This window comes from Acomys minous (genome assembly GCF_964271855.1).
Source record: "Acomys minous genome assembly, chromosome: 12".
NCBI lineage: Eukaryota > Metazoa > Chordata > Mammalia > Rodentia > Muridae > Acomys > Acomys minous.
The window spans coordinates 18,997,977-19,018,487 of NC_140493.1; the positions used below are offsets into that span (position 1 = coordinate 18,997,977).

Here is a 20,511-nt window from a genome sequence, read left to right on the forward strand (position 1 = left end):
CCTGAGTCCTGAGGTAGGAGGTGAACACAGCTAGGGCAAGCTCCTGCAGATACCAAGTCCGAAGCCAGTCACCAATCAGAGTCTCCCTGCAGCTCAGCAACTGCTCAGCCTTAGTCTGTTCTCCCAAAGGCACTGAGTAGCGGAACCTACAACCAGCCATTGGGGCTCTACGGGAGCCCCACGGGAGAACAGTGTGCCCATCCTCTAGGAAAGTGACCCCCACCCTTGTGCTCTGCCCGGGCTTCACTGAGAGCCGGGGCTGATATGGATAAGGACACACAGAGAGAGAGAGAGAGAGAGAGAGAGAGAGAGAGAGAGAGAGAGAGAGAGAGAGAGAGAGAGAGAGAGCGGGGAGCTGAGAAACTTCCTGCCTGGACTCTCCTAGCTGGCTCTTCACCTCTCACCCTACCCCTTCAGGCCCACGTTTCTCTGCTTCCCCTTGAAGTCTGTTCAGGAATGGATACTTGACATTACAGATGTCAGAGAAAACTGGGCACTGCGTAGTCTAAAGGGGGGCCGGGTTCTAGGTTTACAAGAAGAGGAGTCGCCCCCCTCCCCAAAGCCTTGCCTGTCCATCTCTACCTGAAAGGCCCTCTTCATAAATGTTCCCATGGATGGCCAGAATTTTGGTCCATGATTCTCTTGATCAGCAGCCAGTGCATAGATCTGGTTCAGAGGTGCCTGGGCTTGGAGGGGAGGTTAAAAACTTTGGCCCTGGGACCAGCCTTCCAGGCCCCTGGGAGCCACACTTAGCTCTTTTCTTAGCTCTCCCAGAGACTTCTTCGAACTGGGAATTGCATGTCACGTACCCACTAGAGCTGTGATGCTACAAGCCTGTGCAAAAAAAGCATCTAGCATGGTACCTGATGTGTGGGTGGCACTCAACAGTACCAGCTGTGGGCATAGGTGGCCAGGGGACAAGGCCAATAGTGAGAGGCAGTCAGGAGTCTGTTGGGTGAGCAAGCAAGATGGAGCCAGCACTGCCACTGGCTCTGCCCTGTCCTCCACAGCCTGTCTCCCAGCTTCTGTCTCTGCTCTCCCACTTCCCTCACCATGGCCTCTGGTGTTGAGGTGAAGGTGGGGGTAGCTTCATTTGTGGGTGTGTCCTGCTGGGACGCACTTCCTGCTGCAGCCTTCTTCTCCTGCAGAGGCTGGGGTCCCCGTGAGTTGGTGTCCCCCCCCCCCACATTTATTCAACCAGCCTCCAAGGAGGTGAAAGTTGAAGAGCATGGTAGGCATGACAGCACCCCCAAAGTCTGCTGCGTTGTGAGGGGTCCAAGAAGGGGAGGGGCCCAGAGAACTGTGGGACAGGGAAAACTAAAGGTGGCACCGCCACACACTACCTCGAGTCTCATGAGAGGCTAGCTCTGAACATTTCTCCCCACAAGTTGCTCAGTTCTCTCTGGTTCTTTCCAGTCAGGAGCCCCATGTCTGCTTCTTGTTTTTCCCAGTCCTACATCCCCGACTCACCTGGATGGCCCCTGTCTCTCTGGATGTACCCTCTTCCTGTCCTGCCTCAGTGGGTCCCATCCCCCATCACTACCTAGCACCACCTAGGGCAATTCCACCTGGCAAGGCTACCTCCTGTCCTCACTCGACCCTTCCTCATGTCCACATCCGCATCCCCACTGGACCACAGTCCAGCTCTGCACCAGCTGTGTGCCCCTTCTGTGCTAACAGGATATAACTCCCCACAGAAGGCCAGAGGCTGGGCACAGGTAAAAAGGGTCAGGTGACCAAGCTACACCCAGCCGCCGGACTGACCCCACGTGTGGCTAGTCGTCTCCCTCCCTTGATCCCGTCTTACATATATACATACAGCTGATAGGAGTTAACGGTGATTTGGCTGTCGGCATGAAGAGTGGGGTGAGGTGCAGGGTCCCAGCAAAGTTTATCTAATAGGAAAGAGGCCTCTGGCTGACCCCAGATAAAGAAGATGACACTTGAAAGATAGGAGCCACACAAAGATGCACAAGCTGTGCTTCTGGGCCTGGAAACTGAGCTTGGCTAGCAGCATAACTAAGGAGGGAGCCTCACAAAAAGATGGCAACCCTACCTCGGGCCCTCGTCTTCCATGCCCTGTGTTCCATCCATCATAGTGGGACCAGGCACCTTTGACACTCAGATGCTTCTTGGTCTCAGCCTTCTCAGGGTGTACTGTGGGCCCTGCCTCCTTCTCCCTGCCCCGCCACACTTCCTCTCCCCTCTCCCCAGAGGTCCAACCTCCTCCCTTCCTCTCTCTCCTGAGCTCCTTGTCCCCTCCATGTACCCCCAAATCCTTTTAAACTATGACCTCAGAGTCCTCGACACTGCCCATCCTGTATACCTGATGTTTCTGCTGAGTCCCAGCCTTGCCAGTACTCAGGTGGCTCTGTGTATCCACATGCCACCGATGGGAAGTGCCAGAAAACATCATGACCTTCCTTCACCCCATTATAGTGTGCCTCTGTATAGAAACAGACAAGTTCATGAGGCTCTTTCCTCTCAGCCTATCTACCTGGGGAGGGTGTGATCTGTTCCCCACCTCTGGCATGCCTTCTGCATATCTCTCTAGCCAAGTCCCTCTGAACTGAGCATGCGGGCCAGGGTGAGTAGGCAACTCTCAAGACTCTCTCAAGCAGGCTTCCCAAGACTGATGTGGGCAAAGTAGCAGCAGGTGGTCAGGGTAGGGCTTCAGGTTGAACCTCAAAGATGGAGTTTGTTGCTAAAGAGGCATGACTGACTGTACAGCATGGTCTCCCCATAGTTAGACAGAATTCTGGGCACACAGCAGGGCTCCTTTTTCCAGTTCCAGCTTCTGCAGTCAGATCTGGCCTCCATACTGTCCCAGGTACCAGCCAGAGTCACCTCCCATCCGGAAGCTTCACTTTTCCTTTTGCTCAGGACAGGGGTAGGAGCTGTGTTCCCCCTAAAGAAGCTCGAAGGAGCCCCATGTGCAATTTCCGACCCTGTGTGTAGCCAGAGCAGGTGCTAAGTCACAGGTCTTTCTGTCTCCTCAGTGTCCCCACTTTGCCAGGTCTGTAGAATGCCAGTGGGGATTCAAACCGGAGGCAAGTCCATGGTAAAGAGAGAGACCCCCAACCTTGCCTCGCCTCGGCTTGGTCAGCTCTTACTGCTGAGGAACCCGAGGAAGCATGGGGTTGCCCAAAATCAGCCAGGAACTCATATTGACCCTTTTTCAAGAAGCCAGTCTCCACCTCCAGGGTCTCACAGGCTGGGAAAGAGAGGGTATGCTGCCTTGAATAGAGGCTTACATCAGACCCCACATACCGCCTCCTCTAGCCCAAGGGCCATCCCCCACCCCCACCCCCACCCCGGGGCAGCCATTGAAATCTGAATAGGGGCTTTCCCTCTGATGAGCAGCCTCTTGGTTAACCATAGGTCCTTAGTGGCACAGAAGGGGTGCACACAGTCCCTTCAGCCGGACACTGTGGCTCTGTCTTCTGGTGCACTGGGCATGCTCAGCAGGTACTAGCTGCTGTTGACAGGGACTCTGCACAGAAGGATCTGCACTCTGCAGACCACTGTGTCACACATAACAGAGGACATCACTACATAGACAAAGGGCACAAACCCAGATATCCACCAACTGTGTGACCTGGCTGGGTTCTTCCCATACACAGACCACACATGACTCTCCCATCCCCTCCCCTTCCCTTTCCCCTCCTCCTCCCCCTCCCTCCTCCCCTTCCCCCTCAGTGAACTCTAGAGAGACACTTCCTGTGGGCATCCTTTGTCTTCCTGGAACACTGAACCTCATGGCTAGGGAAAGAGAGCAGGGAGGCAGGGTCAGGCTAGCACCCTGAGGCCCCTGTTCCTGCCTCCTGGCCTAAGGAAAGACCTCCGTTGTCCTTCTGTACAGACAAGAAGTCTGTCCTGCTGGCTGTTGTTTCTCTCCTAGGTTGTTCTGTCCTACCTTCCAGTTCTTTCTGTAGACCTGTGGATTCCCAAGGTGGACTCTGCTTTCCCAACAGCCGTGCAAACATCCCAACACCATTAGGTGCATATAGCTCTTCTCTAGCACACTCAGAATCCATAGAGTCGCAAGCGCTTGGTCCGCCACCTCTGGAGACCCCCTAATGGTGGTCTGTCTCCCTAAGGCCTACAGGATGGGACCTGCACAGCCAGGGCACCATCACCAAGGGCTTCGTGGGCCTCACCACCACCAGGCTGTGCTTGGAAGACAATCCAGAGAGCACCAAGGCTGCCTCTGAGGCCTGCTGGACCCTTTGAGCATCATGGGTACAGAATCCTGCTGGCCTCAGCCCTGGGCAGTGCTAATGCTATATGTAGGCCGACTTCTCTCCTGCTTCCCCTGGGGACCCGGTCCTACCCTTGCCAACCCCCTCATCTCATTGCACTGAGCCTCTCCCCTTGCCTTCCCCTCCCCACTCCACATGCACTGTACCACTCCCTACTGAGTGACAGGATAGAGCATGACAGTCCTTGCTCATGACAGCCAACCTAGTGACAGATTCCAACCTGCCAATGACAGAGCTGGACTTGAGATGCCCCCAACCCCAGAGGAGATGGGATAGAGGAGACTATATGTAACGGCCATGCCAAGGAGAATGACTTTTATCCCAGAGGGTCAGCGGTTAGCTGAGGGCAGAGGGTCAGAGGCCAGTCAGAAGCTAGAGGGAGAGGGCTGGTAGCTGGCTCCTTCATAGCTGCTACAGCCAGTTCTAGAGGCTGAAAGGCACATGAACCTACCCTGACTAAGACCTATACAGATGCAACCAGGGCTTGGGGCAGCTCCCCATCAGGGTCAGATCCTCAAGGGACAGGGCAGATGCTGAGTGATGGCCCCACAGGAAGACCCTCCCCACCCCTACACACACACACACACACACACACACACACACACACACACACACACACACCGGTCAGAGCCTCTTGGGAGAAGATTGTGCCTTTGACAAGCCCTCAGAGAGGCCAGGCACAACACACAATTGAGAACCAACATTCTAGAGAGAAGAGTCCTTTGCCTAAAATCCGCCAGCTTGTGGGAATAGTCTGGCACACTGCCCAATGGGCTGTACCCGGCTCTTGGGTCAAGCTGTCCTGGAACTCTGCCCTGCTGCCTCTCATGTCTGGGCCTGAACCCCAAGATCATTCTCTTTACCCCAGCTTCAGCCCAAAAGGGATATATACCTAGGCATGGTTCTTCCTGGAGCCATATGGTGACTCAGGGGGCAACCAAACAAATAATGTCATCCTGAGGGCTGAGCTTCAGAAAGCGTGGGACTGTGGGCTTCTAAGCCCCGGTGACTTCACTGGCTTGGCTAAAGGGGTCACCCAGCAGAAAAGTCAGTGAGAGAAGCAAGGTCTTAGCCTTGGACCATCTCCCCTGGGAAGCAGCTCAACCCTGGGTAGGACAGTTCATCTCTGCGGCTCCTCTCTTGTCTGATTGCCCTCTGCACTGTCCACTAGACTGTGGTCTCTGTGAGACCAGGGTTGGGTCCCAAGCACATCTGCCTGGCTCGGAGCCACTCAGAAAAGGATTATTAAATGATTCAGCAATGGGCAGGGGGTGCCAGATTCCATGTGCAGAGGGGTCTGGAATGCGGCACCAAGAGTGAAGTGGTCACAATTATAGGCAAGCCTATAAAGTACTCTGCCCTGGTGTCTGGGCCATTCAAAAGCCACATGTAAATACTGTTGTCTCCGTAGGCAGATCAGGACACAGATCCACGTGCACAGGGGTTTCCCATGTTTACACAGCCCGAGGGCACATGGAACCTGTCTGACCCCACAGCTCAAGTCTGATCCTGGGATGGGGGTGTGGGGGTAAGACTGTCCTTCAGGGAACTTGCTGACCAATGGTGGTGGCAGACCCCAGGGCCTCAACAAGGGGCTGCTCCCACTGTGTGGCTGCTCTTTTCCTCTTGCGTCCTTCTGTATCAGAGTCATGTCACCATGGGTACAGACCTCCATCTACCTTGGGCCATCCCTGCTTCCTCAGTGAGCCACCCTGGGGCTGTATCACCAAAGCCAGGGTCCTGGGCTGGTCTAGCGCACTCCTTGGCCTGATGTCTAATGGCTGCATAGGTTGAGCATGCAGCTCCTTTGGTGCCTAAATGACCTGGACACACAGGCTGCTTTTCTATGGCCATACAGTTCCCAGGGCTAGCCCGAGATGGTCCCACAACTGGTTTAGCGCCTTGCAGTCTCTAGCTGGACGCCATACTTTCTCAGTGAACCACAAGTGAGGCATCCATTTCACGTGAAAAAACTCCTCTAAGCCTCAGTACTGCCCACAAAAGGGACAGGGTTTTTGTTTTGTTTTTTGTTTTTGTTTTACTGCTGCAAGCTCTTTTGAGGGTAATGGATAAGAGGGTGCCTTCTCACATGAGGAGAGCTATGCCTCTTGGAGGTTGGTTCTCTTGAAGGAGGGCTGAAACAGCCATTAGGAAGAGCCCAGTAGCTCTCAGCAAGGATCCAGGGCACACAGAGAGATGGAATTCCCACGATCACAGAACAACTTGCCTCTGACCCTTGAGCGAAGCCCTCTTTCCTTTATGCTCCAGCACCATAGTCCTGGTGGACAAAACGCAGGCCTTACCAGGCCGGCCTGTACGCCAACCCCAGCTCAGGGCTTGGGATGGAAACCAGAGGCGGCCACCAGGGTGAGGAACCCCAAACTCTGGAATAACCTGCCTCAGACTCCAACTCTCATCTGCCACCCTCCGTAAAGAGAGAAACATTTTTCCAAGTTTCTCTGAAACAGTCGAGACCAAACCTCAGATCTAGGTGGCCTTCTAGTCTTGGGGGACAGAGAGGTAAGGCTATATATAAGGTCCTCTGAGATGGGATTTGTGCAGTACTCCAAGCAGTACCCAGAAGCTTCTAGAGACAGGATGCTCAGCCCCACCCTGCCAGCCTGTGTCCCACAGGGGACCTCGGTGGGCCCCACATGTGTTGCATTTTGTGGTGTCCCTCGCCCAGAACAAGATGGCTGAGGTGAAGAGGGCAGAGGTGATGTCTTGTGGTACAGGAAGATGGATTACCCATGGAGACCAGGCCAGGCACTAAACTGCTCAGGGACTGTTCCCCCAAAAGCACTTAGCTACTCAGACTGAGGCGGTGGTCTAAAGGAGGGACTATTTGGCTGTGACATCACAGGACGGTGACAGCATGGCCACAGTAAAAATGGAGACTACAATTGGGAGCTCTGAAGAAGCAGTCTGACCAGATCCCAAGTGAGGTACCAGAGAGGCTCAGACTCAACGGAAGGATGGGAGGATATTGCTGCAGGAGGGAGCTCCCTTCTGAGGAAGGACTTAGGGAACAGGGAATAGCATCCAGCCATGTATATGGCTGCACAGGCCATACACAGGCCCCTCGAGCAGGTCTGTCAGAGGCAGATTGAAGGCTATGAATTGGGACCCTGTGCCCAGGGAGCTGTGTGGTTAGTGCAGCCAAGCCAATCCCAGCCATCGCTGCCACCAGGTCTACACAGCTGGGCACAGGCTCCCCACTGAGGAAGTGAGGTCCAGGAACTGGGAAGGCAGCGGTGTGAAACATGGGGGGGTGGGGTTTGTGGAAGAGGCCTCTGGCGATCACTATTATGAGGCGCTGTGGACAATGCAAGGAGGACTAAAAGGCTGGCGTGAGAGAGGAAGTCTTGCAGTGGGGGAGGAGCAAGAATGGGGCACCACTGTAACAGAGCCCAACTCCCTGTCTCAACCTCAGTCCACCCAGTGAGCAAATGAGGCCAGAAGGTCCCCCAAGACCCCGTTGGTTAAATCCCAAGCCCCATCAAAAGGGAAAGAGGAATCACAAACTGTCAGACCTGGTTCCCAAGGACACAGTCCCTGATGCCTGAACCCCACCTCCACCACCAGAGACACCCAGGGCCTACCCAGCCCCAGCCTGCATCCCCCCCTTCCCCTCCCCCACATTCCCGTACCACTGAGCTATAATTACGCACACCTGGAAGACAGGTAGCCTTTCTGCCCCTCTCCAGAGGGCTGTCCCACATGAAAGGCTGGCAGGCTCTCTGCTGGGGTGGGTGGCAGGATTTCCCCCCTCTGGTTTAGCTCCAGGAAAAGAAACATCTGGTGAGCACCCTCCAGGTCGGCACCTGGGCCTTATTGGCTTTTATGTGGAGAGTCTATTTGATCTTCACCTTGGCCCTCGGTCGGGGGAGGGGGAGCTTGTTTTTTGTTCCCCGGGTGTGGGGGCTGCCTTCTACCTCACCCTACTGTCCCAGTGGGTGCCTCTGTGAGGAGATGAGAGGGTAGCACATAGGCTACAAACCAGTTAGAACTGGCCTGTGCTGGCACAGGGGCCCACCTGCCTACGTGTGAGGAAGGTCAGCTTCACGGTGCCTGGACTTCAAGGAAGTGCCTTGGCAAGATGGCCTGGGTCAAAAAGGATAAGGAAATAGGCCTTGAACACCACAAAGAAGCCCAGGCACAGAAATAACCCCATGCCCGGCTGGAGATGCTAGTCTGAAACTCAGAGAGGCCGGCCCAGAAGAGTGGCAGGCGGAAAGCACATGTGCTTCCGGTGGCAACCATGGCTCTTCCTGGATGATGGCCCGCGGTGATGCTGGCATTAAGAAAGAAGGGGCTGTCCTTGGGGACCTCCTAGCCCCTGAAGCAAATGGTGCCCACCACGGTGACCTTACAGTGACACTTGTGTTTGCATATAGGCTAGTAGGCTCCCTTCCCTCTCTCTGCACCCCTAACCCTCTCTAGGGCAAGGTTCAAAGGTTAGACACAGCAAATCTGACGGAATTGCCGGGTGGATAGCTGGTACCCAAGAGTCCCCCACTATTCCTTCACTCACCCTCACTCCCAAAGTCTTTGCAGAGGAGACCCATGACATATGCAGAACTGAGTAAGAACCTTCAGGGAAAGCAGACATAGCCAAGTACCAGGTAAAGGAAGATGGAGGCGTGAAGGTAGCACAGGCTGTGAAGGTGATCTCCCTGTGGCACTCTGCCGCCCCGCAGCAAAGGGCGAGAGAAACCTAGTCGCACAGGCAGTTTCTCCGAGAAACAAGCCTTCCAGGTGCTCATGACGAAAACCAGGTGGCAAATGGCCAGAGATCTGGGAGAGTGGTGGGCGAGCCACCACATCCCGGAGAGCCAGCTCTGCCAGTCTTCTGCAGACCTGTGGAGGATCAATGTCACCCCCACAGCAGCTTCAGTGACCTCTGTTGTGCCCCCCAACCACTCGGGTCCCTTTGAATTTTGCAGAAGGGGGGGAAGCACTAGACAGACTTCAAGTGGACAGAAACCAGACGCTTTGGCAAATGGTTCAGCGAGAACAGATGTGAGGCTCGGAGCCTCCTTAGGATGATGGATGGTGTGCAGCCTGTAGGAACTGAGTCCTGTGGCCAGGCTGGACAGCCATTTCACACCAGGCTGGGCTTAAGAACCTCTGTGCCTCTGGCAGGCGCCAGCAGGGTTGGGTGTCTGAACCCAAGTAGGACAAGGATTTAGAGGAGCCCTAAGTAGCCACTAGGCTAGTCTCAGCACTGACCCTAAGAATGACCTCCCCACTGTGAGCGATAACTTTTACCCCAGCACAGCCCTAAGACACTAGCAAGCATTTCCATGGGAACCAGACCAGTCACCCATTTTAAAGATGGAGAGCTTGAAGCTCAGGAAATGTCCCAACATCCAGGGTACCCCAGATGATTCCTGCTCTCACCGATGGGGAAAGATGGTAGCTGGTTCTTGGGGAAACTGAGCATCTCTGTCTCTCCCCCTCCCCTCCCCCAGAGACATGTGCAGTCAACAATGGAGGCTGTGACCGGACGTGCAAGGACACTGCCACTGGCGTGCGGTGCAGCTGCCCAGTTGGATTCACGCTGCAACCGGATGGAAAGACGTGCAAAGGTCAGCACATGGACTGCGTTGGTCCGGCCCTGCATGGTCCCAGAAGGCCCATATGGTCCCACAGCTGGGCCCAGATAACCAGGCTGGTAGGCAGATGAACAAAAGCAGCTGGCAATCACAGGAGTGCCTGTGGGAGAGATGTCAAGAAGAGGAGAGTCCCCAGCAGGGTACTGTGGCACACCTGGAGCACCCTGGGTCAGGAAGGTCCCGATACCATAGAATTGGCCTGCAGCTTAAGAACTAACAGGAACCACTGCAGATCCTTCTGGGCCTTCAGCTGTCGGAATGGGGGTATGGTGTGTGGCCCAACCCTCGACCTTTTAGTGTGGAGCTGGTAGGGACAGCCTGGTACAGGGCATGCATCATTGTGTGTCACTACCACAGCTAAAGGCAAGAGGATTTTATTTAGTATAGAAACTGAGGCGTCCAGGGGTGAGGACGAAGGTGGCTGAGGTGAGAGGCAAGACCACCCTGCGCCTATGCAAGAGAGAAGGCAAGGCGAAGCTTCCCAAAGTTTTCCTCGCAGCCCACCGATGACACAGTAAAGCTGTCATCATACAGTAGCGTGGGTGATCAGAGGGTAGACCCAGGCCTTGCTGCACCCTCTGAGACACAGGGATGGGAGAGCTAGAAACAAGCTACTCACATCAGGGAGCCAACTTACCTAGCCAGAAAGGACCTGGGCTGTATGAGGTCTGAGGGGAAGCATGTGAGAAGGGGGCTGCTGCCCCACCCTGTGCCAGTAGTGCAGACCATGTTCTGCTCTTTACTCCATTTTAAGAGAGATGAGTGTGAAGGAGACAGCATAGCCTTAGGCCCACTGGTCCCAGCTGCCTAGTGACTCCTGGCTTCCCACCGCTCTTCTTCAATGGTTGGGCCCCTTTAACCAGGCTGGCTCTGCCCAGCCCTTTGGCCAAATCTCCTTTAAGAACGTGAGTCACTCCCTAGGGCCCTCAATCCATCCCAACTTCTGCTGGAGTTGGCCAGCACACTCATGCAACTGCGATGTTTCTGGTTTCTGCTGGGTTCAGATGCTGTCAGCCTCTGAGGTAAAGATGCACTAGCATCTTGCCCCGTGCGTGATGGAGTTCCTATGAGCCGCAGGGGGAAGGTGGGAGGCAGCGGTCCTTCAAGGTTAGATAGGACAGGCCCAGGCTCAGGTTGTCATTTTGAGATGGTCTCACAGCACTGTCTGGACTCTGGGCAGAATCTGAAAGAGCAGCAAGCCTTCAGGTGACATTGTTTGGGCCAGGTTGGCCATGGCAGGGATGAAGGCAGAGTTGAGAGTCCTCTATGGATGGTACTCACATTGAAGGACTAGGGCCTCGTGTATTAGTGCCTAACACTGCCGTTGTGATATTTTCGCGTCCGAGAAGCCAGGAGGTGACCACAGACTCGGGGGTGGCATTGTGGAGTTCTTGATAGAGAGCTGGAGAGCTCCCAGCAGGGCTTAGGGACCTGGGCAGCACAAGCCAACACGGGCCTCCTAGTGCACTTGATGACCTGCCCTGGTTCTAGCTCACCAGTCAGGTGTACACTCTGATCTTGGCGGGGGTCCAGGGGACAATATCAAAGGCAATGACTTCAAAGGTTCAGTGTTTTCTGAAAGCCTAGAAGTCATCATCAGACAAGACAGGTGGCTACAGGGCAGGTTGGGGGACGGTAACAGCTGGGAAACCCAGAGCTGAAAGGCCTGGGCCAGCTGGGAGCAGCTGAGCAGGTGGAGGCAGGGTGGGTGGGTGAAGCATTTGCCCAAACATGGGGGCCATGGGCCCAGGGAGCTAACCACAGATCTAACTCTGTTCTGGGCCACCCAGCCCCAGGCTCCCCGTTTCGTACAGCACCGCACACACGCACGCGCTATCAAATAAGAATCTTGCTAACTGATCCTTCCCTGAAGAGGAGGCTCCTGAGCTGGAGTCTAGATTGCTTCTGATACTGGAGCCCTCCCTCCCACCAGAGTGGGAGAGCCCCCACCCACTGCCTGCTCTCCCTCTTCCTCCCCCTCCTCCTCCTCCCCCATGCCCTGGGCCAAGCAGGCCACCTGCCAGGACTTTCATCAAAGTAGGAAAGAAGGTATCCTCGCCCGATTTGCAGCACAGCACAGCCCTTGGCCTCCCTCAGCACCCACCTGAAAACCCTCACTCATAGCACCACCCCCCAAGAGGCCAGGCTGTGCCCAGTGAGATAGCAGAAGGAAAGAGGGGGGCTGACCTGTGCATTCCTGTGGCTCACCCCATTAGAGCACCCCTATACACGTGAGCCTGGGCCCACGGCCTCTGTGCCCTCAGCTCCCCCTACTGTCTGGGATCCTTGCCTTGCTGTTGACACCCTCATTTATCTCAACTTCGTGAACATTCTCAGGATGTCCCTGGCCCTACGGGTCCACCTCTGCTGTCCTCAGGCTCTCTCTCATGTCCCCCAAGAATAGGTGTCCTCCTCTACACAGCCTCTCCTCAGCAGGCAGCAAACAGTGACACCTGCTTCTCAAGTGTACTGACACCCACGAAGTCCTAGTGCCTTGGAAGCATGACTCTCTGTCATCCTCATGGTGTCATCTTGTGTTATGGGAACTCCTCCTCCCTTTTTTATCCGCTTGCCTCATTGTCACCTGTGGTAGCCGTTGCTGCAGCCTCAATTCTTCCAGAATGCCCCCCCCAGATGTTTGAGTAAAGAGACAAGGTGAGGGGGGGAACCTCTGTCCCTGTTGATCTATTTCACCCAGGCTCTTCACATCTATGCTCAACTGGGGACCAGCCCTAGGCAGTGAGCAGCAGGCAGGTCAAGGCCAAGAAGACCGGATGGCATCACCCCTTCCCCAGGCCATCCCCACCTTGGCACCTGAGTGTACTTCCCTCTCCCCTTCCCCCCCCCCCCAGACATCAACGAGTGTTTGATGAACAATGGAGGCTGCGACCACTTCTGCCGGAACACGGTGGGCAGCTTTGAGTGCGGCTGCCAGAAGGGCCACAAGCTACTGACGGACGAGAGGACGTGCCAAGGTGAGCGCCCGCCAGGCCCAGGCCACCATTCACGGTCAGCAGTCATGGTCAGTGGCCCTGCCTTCCAAATTCTTACACACTCCCAGGAGAGGAAAGCACTTAAACCGGGTAGCTCAAGACACAGGATTCTCCAGAACTTAGTGCCTGCTCTTGCTCACCTGTTGTCCTTCATGACTTAGAGCCACACAGTCCAACCCTGTCCCCTGTCCCCTGTTCCCCGTCCCCTTTATAGATGGGAAAAGAACTGGGCATGATGGTACATTCCCCCAATGCCAGCTGGGGCATGATTGCAAGATTGAGTCTAGCCTGGGCTATACAGTGAGACACACACACACACACACACACACACACACACACACACACACACACACACACACACGCAGGGATCCACGGCTCTCCCCTCCCACCCATGCCTTCCCTGTGCAGGCAATCCATCTCTGAATGCGCAATACTGCCTCCTGGTGGAAGGCATCGCACATCACAGACACTTTCCAACAGTGCCTTGGATAACTCAAGTGCAGTAGCCCCCAAGGTAGAAGGCAGGGCTCCAGGAGGAGGGAGATTCCTGGGAAAGGCCCTGGTGACATTCTAGACAAATAATTTCCTAAGAGAAGCAGGAAGGAGTTTGGGGTACATGAGAACTCAGTGGGGCTGAACAGGGCCATTGGGAAGGAGGCAGGTACCCTGGGGGACCAACTTGAGACAAAAAGCCTCAGTTTTAATCCTGACTAGCCTATCAGGGTCTGACTGTCTTGTTCCTGTGAGGCCTCAGTAGTTTGCCGAGTAGGCAACCCTTTGTCTGTTAGACTGGCAACCTCTGCCTGTGAATGCAGTTCAGCGTCTAGGCAGTGAAGCCCTCAAGCCTCAGGTCCTGATAAGAGCAGGCCACCAAGGGGTACCAACCTGGCCTCCTACTGTATCATGGCCAGCCACATGCTCCCCAGGCCAAGCCTCTCTCCCTTGGATGAGCATCCTGGCCCATCATCTCCGGATGCAGGCTGGTCAGAATCCCAGCAGCTAGCTGGCCCCAAGGGCTCCTCCACACACTCTGGTTTTGTTTTACCACCAATTTACCAAGCTCTGTGGAAGAGCTGGGCATTGGTTCTCAACCTGTGGGTTGTGACCCCTCTGAGAGTTGAACAACCCTTTCATGAGGGTCACATATCAGATATCCTGCATATCAGCTATTTACATTGTAATTTATAACAGTAGCAAAATTACAGTTATAAAGTAACCATGAGATAACTTTATGGTGGGGGGGTCACCACAACATGAGGAACTGTATTAAAGGGCCGCAGCATCAGGAAAGGTCTTTGGTCTTGCATCCTTACCTGTCCTTGAGAGAAAAGGCAAGACAGTAGGCACGCCCAGGCTCTGCATCAGGACCCTTGCTGGCGAACTCTCCACCCAGCCCCATTTGTGTTTCCACTCCTTTCCCAACTCATCTGTCTGAAGGCTTCTCAGGTCCAGCAGAGAAGAGTCCATGCTCTTTCTCGTACCTTCCCAGTGCCCTCTGGCCTTCCTTCAGTCCCCTGGCTTCCCTGCCTTCGCCTGGGGCTCCCTCCTCCATTCCAAGCAGGACCCATCCTCGGCTCAGGAGATCCTCCCAGACCCCAAGGAGAGCTCACATCCTCATTTGAATACCCACGGCACACCCGAATGAGTGTGACGTCACTAGAGTTAGTGCCGATGTATTCGAAGAACAAACTCTTGAGTGCTGTGCCCACGGAGGGCCAGGTCAGTGTCCGTTTTACAGGAGAAATGAATCCCATGCTCACAGGAGAAATGAATCCCATGCTCACAGGAGATGGTCTACTGTAGGCATAGACTCTGAGGAAAACAGCTATTACGAGTCACAATTCTATGACTGTGAAGTGACACCAGGATCAAGGCAACTCTTATAAGAGAAAGCACTTACCTGGGGGCTTGCTCACAGTTTCAGACGCTTAGTCCGTTATTAAGGTGGGGAGCACGGTGTTGGAGCACCAGCTGGAGCAGTAGCATCCTGATCCTTACACAGAGACTGAGACTGGGCCTGGCGTAGGTTTTTGAACCCTCAAAGCCTATCTCCAGTGACACACTTCCTCCGCCAAGGCCATGCCTCCGACTCCTTATAATCCTTTCCAACAGCTCTACTCCCTGGTGACTTTACCTATTCAAATATATGAGCCTATGGGGGTCGTTCTTACTCAACCCACCACATTCCACTCCCTGTAACGTAATGAAAACTGCATTTACTCCGTCTTCAAAAGTCCTCGCAGTCTCAAAGCATCTTAAAATTTCAAGCTCAGAGCTGGGCGTGGTGGCGCACGCCTTTAATCCCAGCACTCGGGAGGCAGAGGCAGGCAGATCGCTGTGAGTTCGAGGCCAGCCTGGTCTACAAAGCAAGTCCAGGACAGCCAAGGCTACACAGAGAAACCCTGTCTCGAAAAACCAAAAAAAAAAAAAAAATTTCAAGCTCAGCATGGTGGCACATACCTTTAATCCCAGCACTCAGGAAGCAGAGGCAGGCATATCTCTGTGAGTTCGAAGCTAGCCTGGTCTACAAAGAGAGTTCCATGTTACACAGAGAAACCCTATCTCAAAAAACAAACAAACAAACAAACAAACCAAAGTCTTCCGAAACTCAAGGAAATGGTTTTTCAAGACAGGGTTTCTCTGTGTAGTCTTGGCTGTCCTGGACTCTCGCTTTGTAGACCAGGCTGGCCTTGAACTCACAGTGATCCACCTGCCTCTGCCTCCTGAGTGCTGAGATTAAAGGTGTGAGCCACCATGCCTGGCTTCAAGGCACTCCCTTAAGTATAACCTATAAAGTCAAAATAAAAAAGGCAGATCACACATCTCCACATCCAATGGCACAGGATAGACATTACCGTTCCAAAGGAGAGGGAAGGGAACACAGTGAGGAAATACTGGACCAAAGCACAAACAAAACCCAACAAGGCAAACTCCAAACTCTGCATCTCATGTCTGATGTCAAAGCGCTTTTCAGGTCTCCACTTCCTTTCCATTTTGTTGACTGCGACACACTTCTCTCCCTCAGACTGGTTCCACTCCCTGTTAGCAGCTCTCCTTGTCAGGTATCCTACACTCTGGCGTCTTCAACATCTTGGGCTCTCCAGTGAAATGCAGGTTTCCTCTTCACAGCTTCCCATAATGGCCTCTCTGGGCTTCCATACAGGGACACCCCTGATACATGCCTGGGCTCAGCAGCTTTCCTTAGACAGCCCCCAAGGAGGAGGAGGAGGAGGAGGATCCCACAGTCCCTTTCTTGTATTCTTGACTCTAAAGGCAGAACCATAGCCAATGTGTTCTGCTTATTGGGGCTGGAACTTGGTCCCCTGTTCAGTAGCATTTGCATCAGCTTTCAGTTGTTGATGGCTCCCTTTCCGGCTTATGCTTCTTTTCACAAGTTGGAAGACTAGCTGGGAGGGGTCTCATCTTGAGGTCACCACTCCCTTTATTCCATTTAGCATCAAGGTTTTCTTTTTTTAAGATTTATTTATTATTATGTATACAGTGCTCTGCCTGTGTGTACACCTGCAGGCCAGAAGAAGGCATCAGGTCACATTATAGATGGTTGTGAGCCACCATGTGGTTGCTGGTAATTCAACTCAGGACCTCTGGAGGAGCAGTCAGTGCCTTTAACCTCTGAGCCATCTCTCCAGCCTGCATCAGGGTTTCCTTTAAGCTTTTTATCCCCTTGAGCTCAGGACTTGGGCTCCAACATCATCTTTCCTGGTGCCTCTTTTCTCCTCACACTGTCCATTTTGTATTCCTCTTTGTCCAGCTAGTTCCTTTTCACTGTAGATCTGCATAAGAGTGACCACTGGTAACTGCATGACACAGTCAATACTAGGCTGTCTTTAAATCTCCTCTGCCAACTCCGACAATCCAAAACTCTTCAATTTAGCCTCAGGCAGGTTTCTAAAACAAAAGGCAGAAAGCAGCCACATTCTTCACCAAGATGTCACAAGAGTGTTCTCTAAGCTAATTACTAATTACTAATATTCTTCCCTCCTGAAATTTCTCCAGCTGGACCCTCAGCACCCCTGTCTTCCATGCCCCTACTAGGAAGGCCCCTTAACTCCCACTTAAAGCGTTTCTACTGCTTTTCTAGCCCAAAGTCCCAAGGTCCTCCATATTCCTCCAACAAGCAGTATGGTCAGGGTACCAATTTCTGTATTATGGGATGGCTGATGAGCAGGCGACCCATGACTCTCCTTTCCCATTCCTTTTTTTTTTTTTTTCCTGCCAGAGGAAATTCATAGTCAAACATCATGTGCTATAAGAGCTACTTTTTAAAATCCGTGGGCAGTGTATTCCCTGCCCCCTCTTCTGCTTGTGACACTTTCCTAACCACTCCAGAAACATCTTGGGGTGATGAGAACACGCTTTGGTCAACATCGCAAGTTTATTATCTTGCATTTCAGCTGCCTCTCAGAGGTTCTTGGGCAGGTCCCAGTCATTTTCCTTCGTGGCCTGTGTATGAAGTACCTTTCCTCTCCAGGCATGGCACCCTAGGCCTGTGATCCCAGCAGTACTCTGAAAGCAGAGGCAGGAAAGTCAGGAGTTTAAAGCCAGCTTGGCTGTCATAATGAGACCCAGTGTCAGAAGTAAAACAAAAACATGACGGGGAGCTGGCTCAGGATGAAGTGCTCACCAAACAAGCATGAGGATTTTGCATTCTTAGCAGCCATGTAAAAGCCAAGCGTGGCAACCTAGGCCTGTAACCCAGCATGGCAACCAGGATAGAGTGGAAAGGACCCCTGGGACTTCCTTAGGCAGCCAGTCTAGCTGACAGCGAGCTTCCTATTCAGCAAAAAGCCCTGTCTCAAAAGTGAAAAAATAAGGCTGGAGCAATGGCATGGTGGCTAAGAGCTTGAATTGCTCTCGCAGAGGACCTGGGTTCGGTTCCCAGCACCCACATCAGGAAGCTTACAGCAGCCTGTAACTCCAGCTCCTGGGGCTCTGACATTCTCCTCTGTCCTCCTCAGGCACTGCACTTACAGACACATGGTTAAAACCATGAAAATTTTTGTAAATAAGTAATTAAGGTGGACAGCAAATGAACAAGAGACCCAGTATTAACCTCTGGCCTACATAGGTAAACACACAGGCACATACAGGCACACACACACACATACACACACACACACACACACACACATACACACTCATGCACGCATGTGTGTACAAGTGCTTCTGTAAATGTAAACATCTTTCCTAAGCACAGGTGAGTAAGATATTAACATAACAGAGGTCCACAATAACCCTCTACTCATGATATTTTGCCCCACCTACTTCCATAACAGACATGAGAGGATTCTGCCCCAGCAACAGGGCTAATAGAGACAATGTAGGAAACTGAGCAACAAGAAATCTAATATACTGTGGGAGGCTGTGCTGAACCTCAGGACCCAGGGATCATCTAGGTAGGCTGTTTATTGAGTGATGGACCTGCCTAGTCACCTCACACTGGTGCCCCATGCTGTCTTCTTGTGGCCACAGACATCGACGAGTGCTCCTTTGAACGGACCTGTGACCACATCTGCATCAACTCCCCTGGCAGCTTCCAGTGCCTGTGTCACCGAGGCTACACACTCTACGGGACAACACACTGCGGAGGTCTGCAGCCCGCCCACCAGGGCCACCTCCCCCTCGAGGCACGCGCCTGGCCATATGGCCATCAACACTGCTCCCCATACCCCAACCCAAACCTTGATCCTGGTGGGCCTGGAAGGGACTTGCAAAGCTGGGAAGCTCAGGGATAGAGGGGTTCTGCCAAGGAAAGGACAGACAAAGGAATAGAGAGTCAGGGCATGGGACACACAGGGTGCCTTAGCCAACTTGGAAGCATAAGCCCAGAACCTCTTTTCCTGGGGTGCCCCAGTCCATGAAGGGATGGCACAGCAAGCAAGTCCATGAAGCAAGGCACAGAAAATTCTAGAATGTGCATTCCAGAGATAGGAAGGATGATGAGAGGCAGTAAGAATCATGAAGGAGGAATGTTTGAGTAAAGATGGGAAAATGGTCCAGAGAGAACGGAGTGTACAAATCACAGAGGCAGGGGATGTCATGAGTATGAGTCCACAAGCTGCAGGAAACAGGGTAATTCCCCCAGGGAGATACCTGTCCAGGATACACAAGGCTACATGAGCCTGGAGGAAACCTAAGGGCTTCTTCACAGTGCTCCACACCAAAGCAGGAAGGCTCGAGGCAGAGTACAGTATAGTCATATTTGCGTTGACAAACGGCTCTCTCTTTACCAGGACAGGAGCATGGGAGCCAGGCAGCTCATGGAGGAATTGGTCCAATGCCCTGAGACATTGAGCCTCTAGGGTTGCGGGTCAGGGCCAGAGATGGAGAGAAGATTCAGGAGCCTAGGATGAAGTTCACACCCAAGCCCTGGGTTCCATGCCCACCGTAGCAAACAGGAGTGTGTGCTGAGCTGAGGGGCCTCAGGGCAGATGTGGCTGGTGAAGGGGGTCATGATCTCCCGCCTTTGTCTATGACCTGAGGATAGCTGGGAGCTTGAGGGGACCAGGTAATACTGGGAGGTGGGGTGGGAGAAGCCACTAGGTTTTGGTGCTGTTGTCAAGGGACTCTCAAAGTGCCAGCAAGTGCCACGTCCCTGACTGGTGGGACACTTGTGTGCTGGCAGCGTAGGTAGCCTGGAGCAGGAAGGGCTAGCCTTTGTCTAAAGGAGACTTTTGGTTAGAGGAAGAAGGGTCTCGGGTGGCTCCTTTCACCCTGGTGCCTACTATGCGGGAGGGGAAACTGAGGCTGGCAAAAGAGCTGGTGCCTTCTCTGCGGGGATGAGATATTCGTGATTCCTGGGACCTCTGTCAGACTGGACTAGGTTCAAGAGCTTCCTGATCTCTGGTCCTGGGTGCTGCCAGGCCTCCCGGCACCGTGGGTGTGGCCTAGACTGGTGGTTCCCACCCCCTCCTGCCCTCACTCTCCTGCCTGTGTTTCCAGACGTGGATGAGTGTAGCATGAACAACGGCAGCTGTGAGCAGGGCTGTGTCAACACCAAGGGGAGCTACGAGTGTGTCTGCCCACCGGGGAGGAGGCTGCACTGGAACCGGAAGGACTGTGTGGGTGAGTGGGGAGGGGCCACTGCTGGCCCTCTTTATGTGAGGAGGGCATGCAAGAGACAGTGACTACAGAGGTTTAGGGGGCTCCTTGGATCCTAGTGTAGTGGAAAACAAGGCTTGTTGATGAGGGAGGGACATGGGAACCCAGACAAGCCTTGTGTCAGCTGGAGACATGGGACAGGTGGGGGCGGGGCTGAGGTGAGAGAGGGCCATAGAGAGGGAGATCTGGGAGTCTGTGTAGTCAAGGCTGTGGACCTGGGACCCTACTGGAAGCTGGAGGTAGATCGAAGGCGCCACTTCCATCAGCTCCTTCTGGTCCTCAGGGAATAGAGTAGTTGAGCCCTGTGGTAGCCATGGCAACACCAGGTCTGCAAATCCCACCCCTACTTCCCGCCCAGCTGCCAGCCCCTCACAAGGGCAACACTGCCTCCTAGATAGCCCTGGTTTCCCATGCCCTGTGTACAAGGGTTCTGAGTCTGCTCTGCATTCTGATGACACATGTTCACTGATCCAGTGAATACCAGATGAGCTACCAAAGGGCCGGGGGCAGTCCTGG

General features: G+C 53.7%; 1 protein-coding gene across 3 annotated transcripts in view; it reads left to right on the forward strand.

Annotated features, from left to right (window-relative positions):
• Positions 1-20,511, forward strand: part of SCUBE1 (signal peptide, CUB domain and EGF like domain containing 1) — a 121,256-nt gene that overhangs the window by 76,083 nt on the left and 24,662 nt on the right. For all 3 annotated transcript variants that reach the window (XM_084748258.1, XM_084748259.1, XM_084748260.1), the window contains 4 exons: positions 9,737-9,853; positions 12,733-12,855; positions 18,367-18,483; positions 19,837-19,959. In XM_084748258.1, the coding sequence (XP_084604384.1) occupies positions 9,737-9,853; positions 12,733-12,855; positions 18,367-18,483; positions 19,837-19,959 (480 nt within the window). The remainder of the gene's footprint in view (positions 1-9,736; positions 9,854-12,732; positions 12,856-18,366; positions 18,484-19,836; positions 19,960-20,511) is intronic.